General features: G+C 35.7%; 1 protein-coding gene across 1 annotated transcript; it reads left to right on the plus strand.

Annotated features, from left to right (window-relative positions):
• Window positions 1–998: 998 nt before the first annotated feature.
• Window positions 999–3,490, plus strand: LOC131151800 (hydroquinone glucosyltransferase). The gene has a single exon (XM_058103218.1). The coding sequence runs from the start codon at window positions 1,486–1,488 to the stop codon at window positions 2,950–2,952; it is 1,467 nt and encodes a 488-aa protein (XP_057959201.1). The 5' UTR covers window positions 999–1,485; the 3' UTR covers window positions 2,953–3,490.
• The last annotated feature ends 11,342 nt before the right edge of the window (window positions 3,491–14,832 follow it).

Below are 14,832 nucleotides of genomic sequence, written 5' to 3' on the forward strand. Positions count from 1 at the left end.
TGTTAGATTTTGAGCAACTTTAAAACTAGAAAGAAAATTGAATTTCCTTTGTTTGGGAAATGTCGGCGTATCTGGACGCTCTGATACCACTGATGGGTGGAGAGGATCGCTCAGTCACTGGTTGTAACTAAAACTTAGTGAGAATCAATACACAATAACAATGTATTTCAATCTCAAAATGGATACAAAGAACTTAAAATTAAAACTCTCTCTTAGGCTCACTAGCTTTACACTCTCAACACACCACCCCCTTCATTGCACACACACATCTATTTATAGTAAATCATACAACAATATAATTAACAATGGTGGAAATTAAACTTCAATGGAGGTGGGCTGGTAGGTGGAGTAGTTGCCTGTCAATTTCTAATGTCAACAGAAATGGTTGTCGACCAATCAAATTTAATTTTCAACCATATTGGATTGAACATACTAAAAAGATAAAGACAAACAAAATTTAAGAGTGGTCGGCATTTGTGGCCAGCAACATCAATTGATTTACATGTGAGATGTGACACTCTAGCTACCATTTTTTTGTAAACTTTTTTTTGAAATTATTTTAAAATCTCTATTATTAGAAAGGTATTTTAAAAAAAAAAAAAAAAATTGGTATGATTTTTACTATCTCAAAATATCCCTATAACTACACATAAATATTTTAAAACCAGATCGGTTCTTCATTAAGGCCATTGAGGTGCTTGTCTAGGGCCCCAAAATTTTTAGGTCCCCCAAATATGTTTTTAATATAATAATATTAACATTATTTATGGAATTCACATGTTTGGTGGGTGGAGTGCACATGTAGTACAGTTAAAATTATTTGATGTATGAAGAAAAATTAATTTTAAATAAAAAAAATTAAAAATATATATATTAAGAGTTTCTAATTAAATCATTCGCTTAGGACCCCATATCGTGAAGAGCCGCTTCTGTCTAAACTTTCCTTATATCTATTTATAAATATTTCATAAAAATTCAAAAAATACCCATAATTGCCTAAAACTACTTTAAGATTATTTTATTATTATTTTATTACCATCACCACTCGTATACGTCCCTACCGCTAGTTACATATTTTGTTGATTCTATTCCTAATTGAGATATACAATTCGTGAACCAGACCAACCTAGCTATCCCCTTCCCACTCCCGAATAATATCTTCCGTGAATCGTTTCTTAATTCTTAGTTACCCGCTGCGAGCACATTTGCGGACGATGCGAGGCTAACCTGAAAAAATGGACCTATGCACCTTTGCCTCCCATTATTATATATATCTTAAGAGAGGAACTTATTCTCTATCGAATTCACAAAATTTACAGTTCAAGTTGGCAGGCATCTTCAATCAATTCCAAGCCTCATTAAGAACCACCTTCGCCAATAATTTGGTATCTCACCCTAATCTTCTCTCCCTTCCCTATCTCTGTAAATTGCACCAACTGTGGAAATCAAAACAGTACTCAAACTCACCGAGCTACACGCGTGCAGATGCATATGGCGATCACGAATCCACCCCATGCGGCAGTTCTCGCGAGCCCCGGCCTGGGCCATTTGATCCCGTTGCTGGAGCTCGCCAAGCGCCTCGTCACCTTCCACGACATGCACGTCACCTTCCTTGTCATCACCACCCATGCCTCCGCCGTGCAATCCCAACTCCTCCGTTCCTCTTCCCTCCCCGACGGCCTCCGCCTCCACCTCCTCCCGTCGGTCGACGCCTCATCCCTCTTCCCCCGAGATACCACTCTCGTTGTCCGCATAAGCACCATCGTTCGGGCTTCCCTCCCGTCTATCCGATCCACCATCGCCGATCAGCCCCGTCCCTCTGTACTCATCGGCGACATTTTTTGCACGGATCTTTTCGAAATGGCGAAGGAGCTTTCGGTTCCCATGTACGTGTTCTTCACGGCATCAGCCAAGTTGCTCGCCTTCATGCTTCATCTTCCCACTCTTGACGAAGAGGTCGAAGGAGAGTATGTCAACTTGCCGGGGCCCGTGGCGATCCCGGGTTGTGACCCTATACGAACCGCCGACTTGATCGATCAGGTCCGGAACCGGAAGATCGACGAGTACAAGTGTTTCTTGCACCATGCAAGCAGGATGTGCATGGCTAAGGGTATTCTCGTCAATACAAGCGATGACATAGAGCCTAAAACACTTGCTGCCCTGAGAGTTGACCCGGACTTCGACAAGCTGAGGCCTACACCCTTGCCTCCCGTGTATCCAGTGGGTCCCTTGATCAAATCAGACGACGGCGACCAAGCTGAGGTGATGACGTGGCTGGATGATCAACCGGCTGATTCTGTCCTCTACATTTCATTTGGAAGCGGTGGGACCCTTTCAGCAGAGCAGGTGACTGAGTTGGCTCGGGGGCTAGAACTGAGTCAGCAGCGGTTCATTTGGGTGGTGCGACCACCTTCTTCCGAGTCAAAAGCGGCGGCCTCCGGGACGTTCTTCAACGTGGGGAGCGAACACGAGGAGCCGTCGGATTTCTTGCCAGATGGGTTCTTGGAGAGGATCAAAGGCGTGGGAATGGTGGTCTCATCGTGGGTCCCGCAGGTGAAGGTACTCCGCCACGCATCGACTGGCGGGTTTCTCACGCACTGCGGTTGGAATTCGATTCTGGAGAGCGTCGTGCATGGGGTGCCGATGATCGCGTGGCCGCTCTACGCCGAACAAAGGATGAACGCGACAATGCTGGTGGAGAGCCTCGGGGTGGCGGCTCGGCCGTTGTCGCCGCCGGGAAGGGTGGTGGGGAGGGAGGAGATAGAGAGGGTTGTGAGAATGGTTATGGAGGCGGAAGAAGGAGCGCAGATGAGGTGTAGGGTGGAGGAGCTTAAACAGAGGCTGTCCAAAGCCATAGAGGAAAAGAGGACCTCTTATAATTTGTTCTGTGAAGTTGAAAAGTGGAAGATGGGAAGTAAGAGCTCTCTCGGAGTGAAAGGGCACTCACAGTAGCGGCTCTTCATGCCTAGGAGAATAATTTAATTAGGGGTCTTTAATATTTTATTTAATTTTTATTTTTATTTAAAATTAATTTTTTTAAGTATATCAAATAATTTTAACTGCATTGTATCTGCACTCCACCTACCAAACACATGAATTCCATAAATAATGTTAATATTATTATATTAAAAAAATATTTAGGGGTCCCAAAATTTTTGGAGCCCTAGGCAAGTACCTCAGTGGCCTAATGTAAGAGCCGGCCCTGGGCACTCATGAGCACTGAAGTGTTCGCAATTATTTCGGAACATAACATATGAAAGCTTGATCTGTGCATCAGTTATTATTGTTTATTTGCCATTTTCGCCACTCTCCAGCTGCCAGTTGAGGGTAGAACGTTCACAATGTATTATTGTTGGCCAAGGTTGTGTAATTATATATGTTTAGAAGATCAAATTGGTGTCACACCATATCGTCCAAAATGACATTATATGGCTGTAGTCACCGAATTATAAAATAATAAAAAATAAATTCATTTCTACCATTTGAAAAACACATCAATTTAGTGTATTAAATTTGAATTTTTTGAGTTTAGATAAATTTTAATTTAAAATTATATCATTTTTTTAAACCCAGACAAGTCTAAATTTTTTCTTTGAAACTCATGCTACTAAACAGTATATAATAGTTTTATTTTTTATGTCTTTAATTTGAAAAATAAAATTAAAAAAATATGTCAACACAAGTAGTAAAAATGAGGTCGGGGAAGAGAGAGAGAGAGAGAGAGATCAGGGTTGGATTTTAATTAGTGTTCGATTTGCTCAAAATTGATTAACAAAGTCAATTCAAATTAGCGGTTTTAATTAGAAATACACTCAAATTCAACCAACAAAATGAAACAAAAAGAATATTGTTTTGGTCATATAACAATACGTGAGAGTTTAGAGAAAAGTATTTTTCTGAAAAATACTTATTTGAAAAAAAAGTACTTATCTTTGAGATTCTTATTATAAGTACTTTTCAGATAATACTTTTCTTAGAATTTTTTTTTTTTAAATTCTTACAACCCTTTGTTATTTCAATATTCTTTAATTGACTTTTCGTTAGATGCATCAAATATTTGGCACCAAAGGGTACTTAATATAGTATTTTCAATTAGTTGTCATTGCCTTTTAGTTTCAACCATTGGTGAGCTATTTCCCTCCCTTGTTATTTCTTTTATTATTATTATTATTATTATTATTATTATTATTATTATTATTATCTAATAGTTGGTTAGTAGAGTAGGTTTTATGTTTATGATTTGTAGGCTTAATATATGTGTGAACCTTAGTGACTACATGATCCTATTTGGCGTATTTTGATTATTATAACTCATTAGTGGTTCTAAGTTATTAACCTTTGAATATCAAGTTATGATAGGTGCAAGTAGAGAAAAGTGTGGAAATTTATGAAGATAAAGGCTGAATTGTAAAGATCAAGTGGACATTCAAGTGGAAGATCTCAAGTACATCAAATGGATCAATTGTGAATTCATATGTAATGGGGAGTGTTTGAGGTAGGATTTTTGTAACTCTTTTAGTATTCTTTCACACAAATTTATTGAGTAAGAGTTGAGCAAATTGCTTATATCATTCCTCATATAGGATATCATTTATCATTTGAATAAAAAAATATGTTTTTTCATAGTTTTTATACTTAGAATTTTTCAAAGTTAAAACCATGATTAATATGATACAAGAATCACATATCATATACTCTTTTTTGTTTATTATGGGACAAGGTTTCAATGGTATGATAGCGTATACTTTAGTATATTTGGTCTCAGTTGTGTTAGAATCATTTTCATGTACCTAAAATAGAGGAAAATCAAGGCATTAAGAGAACAGGGAAACAGTTTTTCATGTATATATTGACAGTTTCCTTACAGAGCCTACTAGGTAGGTGGCTTGAGGCAAAACCGTCAGCAGTTTGGGTCATATTTCAAAACATAATGACTAGTTTTTTAAATTGTAAAAATGTTTTATTTTGCATTTTAGTGTGTCTAACAACTATACAATGGCTAATACACGTTTTTGACTATTGAAATAAGGCTTCTAACTTGTTTAAGAGAATTTGGGGGCTAGTGAACAAATCTCCTGAAGCTCATTACATTCTAGTTCGTCAATTTAGTGCTTACTCGATGCTCTCTTTTGTTCTCTAATCTTGTTTGTGATTCAATACTTGAGAGATTAATGTGAGGATTAATTCTTAGTGTTTTGATTAGCTCATTCAAGGAGTATTGTCTACATCAACAACATCTTGTATTTCTTCTTCAAATTGTAAAGGTTCTTGTTGAACCTAACTTGAAGGCTTTTTGTGAGCAAGAAGGGATTTGTTCCCTTGGTGGTGTAAAGGCTTCTCTACCTTTAAGGAGTAAGTACAATGGATTTGGAATCCTTGAGCTTGGCTCAAGATGTGGACGTAGGCAAGGGGCCAAACCATGTTAATATCGCATGTTAAGCTTCTCTTCCCTTCACTCTTTTACTTACACTTTGTGTGTGGTTTATTTTATATATTATGATATAATCACTTGTGTCTTGCCAAGGATTTCATTTTGTAGAGAAAAGCATAAATCCCCAAAAAGAGCCTATTTGACCCCCTCTAGACTCCACGCTAGGGACAAACAATATGCATTTTTTGTGTTTTCTATTTGCAAATCTTGAAATATACATAGTTTTTCAAAAAGTACTGTTGCACTTTTTTTTTTTTCTAATTTTAGTCTAACTTGGATTCACACTAAAAATTGTATGCTTTAGATTTTTAAATCCATTATGTTGTTTGTGTAGTCTCTATACACACAATCAGTCCAAAGTCCAAATAAGTGAGCAAGGTTGTGTTTAATAGCTGACAGACAACGTAAACTTCTGTTAGATCTTATTATCATGAATTCTTACCAAATTCACCTAAGCCAAAATAATAGACTGGGTCAGTGAACAAGGGAGTAGACTAAGTAGTTAGCATGCATAAGAAAGTAGGATTAGATTAGAAACTTGGAGTATATTGACAATGATGGGAAAAAGTATGAAAATAGTGGAAATAATGTTTAGAAGGAAAATTAGCTTAAGCTGCCTTTAAGAGACTAAATGGGTAGGGAAGAAAGTTGAAGAAATTTGAAAAATCAGGATTTAAACATTAATTGGTACACTGGAAAAAAGAAACATAAAAATGGGGTAGGAGTTATAAGTAAACAAAGACAAAAAAATAATGTAGTAGAATTAAAAGAATAGTGGATAGGATCATTAAAATGAAGACAACTTTAGGCATAGAGATAGTAAATGTCGTTAGTGTGTATGCTCCTCAAATAGGTTTATCAAAAAATCTTAAAATACAATTTTAGGAAGATATGAATAGTATTTTACACACTACAAAAAAAAAAAAAATTGGTTTTTAGTGACGAATTTATTAGTGATAGATTCAATTTCGTCACTAAAAGTGGGTATTAGTGACGGTTTTTAAGAACTATCACTAATAACTTTGTCACTACAAACCAATTTTCTTGCCCAAACTATTGTGGGAAATCACTTTTCACGCAAAAATTATCCCGGGAAAATATTAGCAACGATTTTATGGGTATTAGTGACGAATGGAATCCGTCACTAAAAGTCGTTATTAGTGACAATTTGGTAGTCGCCACTACTATTATTGTATTAATATATAAAAATAATATAGTTAACACTATTAGTGACGAATTTTCAAAACCGTCACTAATAATATGTATCAGTAACAGTTTAGAGTCGTCACTAATAGTATTTTTATTTAAAAATTTTAAAAATAATTTTTTAAACAATAGTAGTGATAGTCTGGGAAGATTCATCACTAATAATGTGGTATCACATAGTCTTTTTATTTAAAAAAATTAAAATAATTTAGTTTACAATTTTAGTGACGGTTCGAGAAGATTCGTCACTAATAATGTGGTATTAGTGACGGTTTATATTCGTCACTAATAGGCTCTTTATTTAAAAAATATAAAAATAATTTAGTTAAATATATTAGTGATGATTTGCGAGATATTAGTGACGGTTTATATTCATCACTAATACGGATAAATATATTTACCCGTGCCGCTTGAGTTTCCCCCAAATTCTCTCATTTCCCTCATTTCCCTATCTATTTCCCTCCTCCCCTCCCAATCCTCCTCTCTCCGTTGCAGCCCCAGCCCCTCTCCATTTTCCCTCTGATTTCTCCCTCCTCCCTCCTTTCCCAATCTCCCCTCTCTAGCCATTCCCACCACCACCGTTGACGTTGCTGCTGCCATTGCTTCCCACCGCTCACTTGAGGTCTTTTTGTCAGTTTCGTCGTCTTCTTCTTCTTCTTCTTCTTTTATCTCACGGGGCACAAATTCTTTTACCTGATGGTGAGAAATGGCTTCAACAGCTCTTATGGATTCCAATCCTCCACACAGCGATTCAACTATTCCTAATTTATTCGGTATCGTTCTCTTTCTTGCTTGTGTTTTCTGTTATGCTGGTGCCTACGAGATGCGATGCAATTAGGGGTTTAGGGGAGTGAGGAGAGATGGTCGTGTTGTATTGGATGGTATTACACATCACTCCTACTGCTGTCCGAATAAAAGTGGATAATAAGGAATTTAGATGTACAACCAAACAACTGGTCTCTTAATTTAAAACCCATTCAATGAACTGGTTCTGTTTACAGTCCATTCAGCGAAAACAAACACCCCCTAAAGTATAGAAAATGGTCGCTCTCTGCCTGTTCTAGTGCAGTTGGTAGGAGCACAATGAAAGGGTTTTTGGATTCCTTGGGAATTCTATATACAAAAATTAAAGATCCAATGATGTACCCTTTTTTGTTGGAACTCTAGAAGTTTTACACTAATGCTCAGAGAATTTCTATAGGAGCTCTAGGATTACCTTCTAGTACATGGGAACACTACACACTTCCTTCACTCATATACGCACACACACGCACACACACTTAAATTTTTCATATTGAAAAATGGCTGCTCTGTGCCTATTCTGGTGCATCTGGCACATGCACAATGAAAGGGCTTTTTAGGGGAAGGAATTCTCCATACAGATATTACAAAGTTACAATGATGTGTAACCTTTTTTGTTGGAACTCTGGAAGTTTTATACCAAAGCTCAAAGAATGTATATACTTTTTGCTCCTTTGAGCCCTTGCCTTTCTGCACATGGGTTGGCATCCTTTGGTGCCCAAGAATACACACTTCCTTTACTTATATACGCACAAGCACACACACACACTTAAATTTTTCATTTCGAAGGCAAGTCATTAGTATCCACATTCTACAAACCAAACTGCATATGAACTTCTAAAGGGTCTTCTATGGTTGACTCACCTCCTCCTCCTCCTCCATTTGCATGTCCAAACAACATATGATGGAATTTATGTGCTTGCACTTTATTTTTGGAGTACTTCTCTGTTCATTAGTGATGTAGCTACTCTTTTATTTCTTTGTGCACTCTAGTTTTGGTTTTTTTTTTTTCCTTTAAAGTTGTGGGATGACTAGCTTTCATCTACCCATTTTAGTAACGTCATGGGTTGGATACAAATCACTTGCTCACCTAGAGCCCTGTCATAGTTTAATAATTTTTTCTTAATTAAAATTTTAGCAACATTTTTGTTGTAAAAATTCTCTTTATTTAGATGATAAAGAGGATGCCAGCATGTTAAGATGGAGATTTGAAACTGCCCCTTTTGTTCTAAGAAATTGAGATGTCTTGGAGTTGAATCTATTGCATGGCCTTTTAGTAGATGTGCAAATTACCTATATAATAAAACTGAATATTATATAAAAAATATAATATATATAAATTATGATTTCATTATGATTTTAATTTTTTTAAAAAAATTAAGTTAGACATGTGTGCGGCACATGTTTTATTGTTAGTATTAATAAAAGACACTAACCTTCAAGAAATACTACAAAAGAATACAAATCTCTATTAGAATTTGGTAAAATTAAAACAAATCTTCTATGAATTTTCAATAATATCACAAACCTAACATTTAATTTTAGGGTTTCTATCCTTCTTTCTGAACATGAAAATGCGAATGAGTGCCCAATAGTGTCATAAAACTAAAACAAATCTCTATAGTGTTTCAAAGCTTACTTGTATCTTTTTATTTTATTTTTTTGTATCACTTATATCTTTTAGTCATAAATTGAATTAGTTCATTGGGTCTTTCGTTAGGCTGCCTAGTCCCTTCACCAAAAAGGGTTAAAAAAAATCACCCACTCGCCAGTCGCCGCTCAAAAATATTGCCCTAGCCTCTAATTCCAAAAACCGTTTCTTCCAAACCTCAACCCTTGTCTCGACTCTCGTCTTTGTGCACTCCAAATCATTCATCTTATTCTTAAAATAAGCAATAGGCTCTTTCTCACATTCACAGAACTCCTCGAAGGCCCCAATAATCTCTCGCATCCCTACTTCCTCCTCTTTTCCCGATCGCTTGTTACTCTGTTATCCTCTTGAAAACAAATGATCGTCTCTATAGCATCTTTGTACTTTTTCTTCAAGTATTCCAATTGATCTTCAAGCAAGCATTTACTGAGCGCCAACTCTCCATTCTGCTCTCCATTTGTGAGTGATCTTCTATTGAAGATCGCACTTATATAGGAGCATTGATCAAGCGCTGGCACTCAATAAATGCAAGCTTGAAGATCAATTGGAAGACTTGAAGAAAAAGTACAAAGACGCTAAAGAGACGATCAAGTGCTTGCGAGAGGATAACAAAGTAATGAGCGACAGGGAAAAAAGGAGGAAGGAGGGATGCGAGAGGTTATTAGGGCCTTCAAGGAGTTCTCGTGAAGGTGAGAAGGAGCATGTTGCTTATATGAAGAATAAGATGAACGATTTGGAGTGCACAAAGGCGAGAGCCAAGACAAGGGTTGAGGCTTGGAAGAAGTGGTTTATGGAATTAGAGGTTAGGACAATTTTTTTGAGTGGTGACTGGCAAGTGGGTGATGGATGACTATCCATAATGCACCGAATGACTAAATATTTTTTATGGATGGTATTATGTTATATGAATTGTAGATTGAACTATTGGAATACATGCTTGTGTTGAATGTCAACTACATGACTGATGTAATATATTGTGAATTGCATGCTGGTAGTGGATTTAGGTTCTCACATGCTCAAACTAAATTGTATCTACATGATGCAGATTATTGTGATTTGTTTGCTTGAATCTATCAAGTTTTAGTGCATGAATATTTTGAAAAATGTCCAATTTACAAACGGCATGCTGCTGAAATTTCGTTAAAATTTTTCCAAAATAAAATTATGTACAACAATAATTATGATAAAATGAATGTTAAAATATTTTTGAAATGATGAGTGAAAGTTAAACGAATATTAAACTTCATCCTTACATAATAAGTACTATCACTTCATGTGTTCATTGAAACTTAGACCCGTTCAAGTATGGTCACTATACATTCATGACTAATCGTACATGTAAGACAAATCAATTGTTAAAATTCAATTAATTATTAGTCATACTATGTAGACTAATAATCAATTGAATATGTTAATTATTTGTTTCACTTACAATTAGTGATGTTTGTATTTCAACCATTCTTGAATTGTCCAATGTAGACAGTTTAGGAAGTTGTATTTACATTGTTGTCATCGTTCACGTTTTGTTCATTATCATTATATATTTCGAGCGCGTCTCTACTTGTGTTCTTTGGGTGCATAGTGGGGTGTTGTGACAATTTGTTAGTGATAGAAAACTAGCAGGTGATGTGCACTTCCCCCATATCGTGTACTTGGAGAGCCATAGGCAGATGCTGCCGAAATTTATAATGACTACGACGAAAGAATTTGAGCAATTGATTGCAATGTAAATGCTATATTCCTGAATGGTATAGGATCCGTACCCTTTATATGGACATGTGGTTGATTTTAGGATTCATGATGCATGCGTCATAAATATTATGAGAATGTAATCAACACCATTTACTTGAACATGTTATAGGGTAATTAATAAACATGGATAAGAGTTGGATGGAGGCTCGGGGTAAGTTTTTATCAGAATACATGAAAGCAATACATGATTTTATAGAGTTCGCGCATCCTCGTGCAGACAAATCTAGTAGAATAAGGTATCCTTACAAGAAATGCCAAAACCTAACATTCAAATACATTGATTTGGTTCATACACATTTATTAGACTTTGGAATAAAGAAAAGAAACACAACATGGGTGTTTCACGTTGAAGATTACACAGTTCAGAGCGATGATGATGACGATAAAGATGAAGGGGCAAATATAGTAGGTGGTGATACACGTTCGAAGGGTTAATAGAAATGTTAGGTGACTTGCAAATGGGGATTGCAGTGGACATGGACAATGTCAGCGTGTCGCATACTGGTGATGAATCTACTTCATAAGGTACCATACCTTGCAATACTAGTATGTTAAATCGACTCGGTAAATCATTTTCTAATCTCGTGAGGGATGCATGGGTGTCCCTATATCCAAACTATACAAAGTTCTCAAAATTAGAGTTCCTAATAAAGTTGCTTCATGCAAGGACAATGCATGGGTTATCTCAGAGCGCATTCAACATGCATTTAAGCCTCATTAAGGCGGTACTGCCTAATGGTGAAATATGTCCTAACAACTTGGCAAAGAGCATGCAGATGTAAATTGGGCTTTATTTGACAATGCTCTTTAGAAAATAGGAGACATGTTCTCCTAATTTGCCACTAATGGGAAAGTATTCTTCAAACATAAGATATTACAAATAAATGCTTCATTTTATAATACCACTTGTTGTTATGATTATTTTTACTAAAATTCAATTTTTAAGAATGTTATGTTTTAGATAACCAAACTAAAGCATATATCATCAAAACAATTCACATGAGAAAAACAAGGTTTTTCCATTTATCACCCATAAAATTTATTTCTAACTAACAAGCTTTGCATGCTATTTCATCCCATAAACAATAGCCAATAAAAGGAAATAAATCAATTTTCAAGATGAATACAATTCAAGAGATCATATTGGTTTTAGCATTTTCATTCATCAACATTGGCTTGATCATCAAGAATTCTCAATAAAGTAATTTAACAATTTAGAATGCATAAATTGGGATTTTATCCCTTAAGCACATCTTAGTCATCGTATTCTTTTTTACCTAGGTAAAGTAAAGTCTACCTAAAACTAATTCCTAATCCTAGGTTCTAAGAAAACAAGAATTCAAAGATCACGTGTTTCCTTTGGGTACCCATTCTTTCTTGGGTGCCAATGAGTTTTTCTTCACTACCCATTCTAACTTCTTTTCTTTGCCTCTATTTCCTCTATAAGGGCAAAAATATCTTATATGACCCTTTCTTTCACAATATAACAAATTTTATTTTCATGTGAGGGTCTTGACTTATTTGTATTATTTTTGCTTGTTGAGGAATGACCATGTGGTTTAAAATTATTTTTACAAAAATTATTTTTCTTAACTCCCAAAAATGCTTTGGAGTTTTCTTTTCCTTTAGTGTTTTTGTTATGATCTTCCTTTATCTTTTTCAAGAGAATCCGTTCTTTCATAATATTTTCAATTTGATTTTTCAAATTTTCAACTTGCTCTTGAAAAATTTTATGATCTTTTTGAGCTTTTTCATTAAGCTCCTCATTTTCTTTTCTAAGGGAAGCATTTTCATCTATAAGAACAAAGACAAGGTTCTTTTCTTTTGTATTTTGACAATTTTTCCTCCAAGTTTTCTATCTTTACTTGCTCATTTTGAGAATTTAAAACAAGCTTCTCATTCTTCTTTCTAAAAGAATTATTTTCTTCTATCAATGAGGATTCCTTATGTTTTGACAAAGCAAGTTCTTTCTCCATATTTTTGTTCCTTCTTTTTACTAAAACTAATTCATCATATAATTTAGCACAATTTTCTATTACTTCATCATAGGAAGGTGCATAATCCTCCTCATCCGAACTTACTTTATCTTCTTGTTCGTTAGCCATTAAGCATGGATGTGCTTTTTTCTCATTTTTGCTTATTTCTTCTTTCCTAAAGTGTTGTTTTTCTTCAGGGAATTTTCTAAAGTCTTTTATGAGTGATTCCTTATCATCCTTACTATCCTCATCATTTTCTAGCATTTCTTTGAATTTTGGACTAGATGATTTAAGAGTAACACATTTATCCTTCCTAGGCTTTTGAGGATCCAAAGTTGTATTTTTCTTGAGTTCATAAGTCATAAGTGATCCAATAAGCTCATCAAGTGCGACTTTGGTTAAATCCTTTGCCTCCTTAATGGCGGTGGATTTAGCATGCCATGACTCGGGTAAAGATCGTAAAACTTTTTGAACATTATCCTCCATAGAATAAGTTCTACAGAGTGCTTTTAATTCATTTATGATGTGTGTGAACCGAGTGAACATGGATGCGATGGATTCTCTCTCATCCATTTTAAACATTTCATATTCTTTGACTAACATGTAAATTTTGGACTTCTTAACTTGTGAAGTACCTTCATATGTGACTTCAAGTTTTTCCCATATTTCTTTACCGGTATCACAACCACAAACACGATTGTATTCATTATCACTTAAAGCACAATAAAGAAAATTTTTTGTTTGAAAGTTAAGCTCAACTAACCTTATTTCGGTGTCCGACATCTCCTCAAGTTTTTTTGGTTCACCCTTGGTATTTTTGAACTTGTAATTTCCCTTTGAGATGACACGCCACATTTTGAGATTGTGTGCTTGGATGAATATGGTCATTCGATTTTTCTAAGTCAAGTAGTTTGAACCGTTGAACAATGGCGGTCTTGCCACGGATTGTCCTTGGGAGGAGGTACTCGCCAAATACTCCATTTGATCTTTACGCTTTGGATTTTACACTGTTAAATGCAAGCATCTGGCTCTGATACCACTTGTTAGACGTCTCAGTCTGGGAGTATATAGTCCAGGGGGGGGTGAATGGACTCTTTTTGCGGAATTACAAACTTTCTCTACAAAATAAAACACTTGGCAAGATGCAAGCAATTATATCACAATATAAGAAATTTAAATCATACACAAGACAAATAATAAAGAGTATAGGGAGAGAAAATTAATACTGATATTTTTACGTGGTTTGGCACCAAGCCTACATCCACGCCTTGAGACCAACTAAAAGATTCCACTATACGATCTCCTTCACCAACGGAGAAGCCTTACAACTCGGGAACAAATCCCTACCCACTCACCAAGAGCCTCTTCGGTTCACAAAGAACCTTCACCAAATGGTCCACAAAGAACCTTACAAGAAGATGATGGAAATATAATATGATGCTCCTAAAATGAGCAAATATTAAATACAAAGCAAACCTCACACTATCACTCAAGTAATGAATCAAACACAATTAAAGAGCAAGAGAGAATGAGCACTTATGAATAAAGAACAACAATGCAAAGTGCTAGGTGCTTAGATTTTGGTGTAAAAAGATATTTTTCACTAAGAATGATCAAAAGCCTTCAAAACCATGTTAATACAAGTCTAATAGCTTGTATTTATAACCCAAGATCCAAAGGAGCCATTAAATAGCCATTGGGGGTAAGAAAAGATATTTTATTTGGTAAACTAGCTGTTTTCCGCCCGTCAGCATCATTCTGCCCGTTGGACTCGTCAACTAATCATATACTGCAAATTGTCGACGAATCCCCTGTGTTCGTCAATGAGGACCCTGAAATAGAAAAAGGAATCAACATGAAAGTTTTGGAATTTTTTCTTAGCTTTCCAAGGACACCAAGATTGTCTCATTTGGACTTTTCTAGCAAAAGGTATGCCCAAAATACCAAAAGATATTCAGGACTCAAGGCTACACTACGATAGTGACGATTGCTTTGTTTTTCCTTATCAAAAAGTG

This window comes from Malania oleifera, chromosome 1 (genome assembly GCF_029873635.1).
Source record: "Malania oleifera isolate guangnan ecotype guangnan chromosome 1, ASM2987363v1, whole genome shotgun sequence".
NCBI classification, from domain to species: Eukaryota; Viridiplantae; Streptophyta; class Magnoliopsida; order Santalales; family Ximeniaceae; genus Malania; species Malania oleifera.

Coding starts and splice junctions, on each gene's coding strand:
- LOC131151800 (XM_058103218.1), top strand. CDS start 1,486: ATGCATATGGCGATCACGAATCCACCCCATGCGGCAGTTCTCGCGAGC.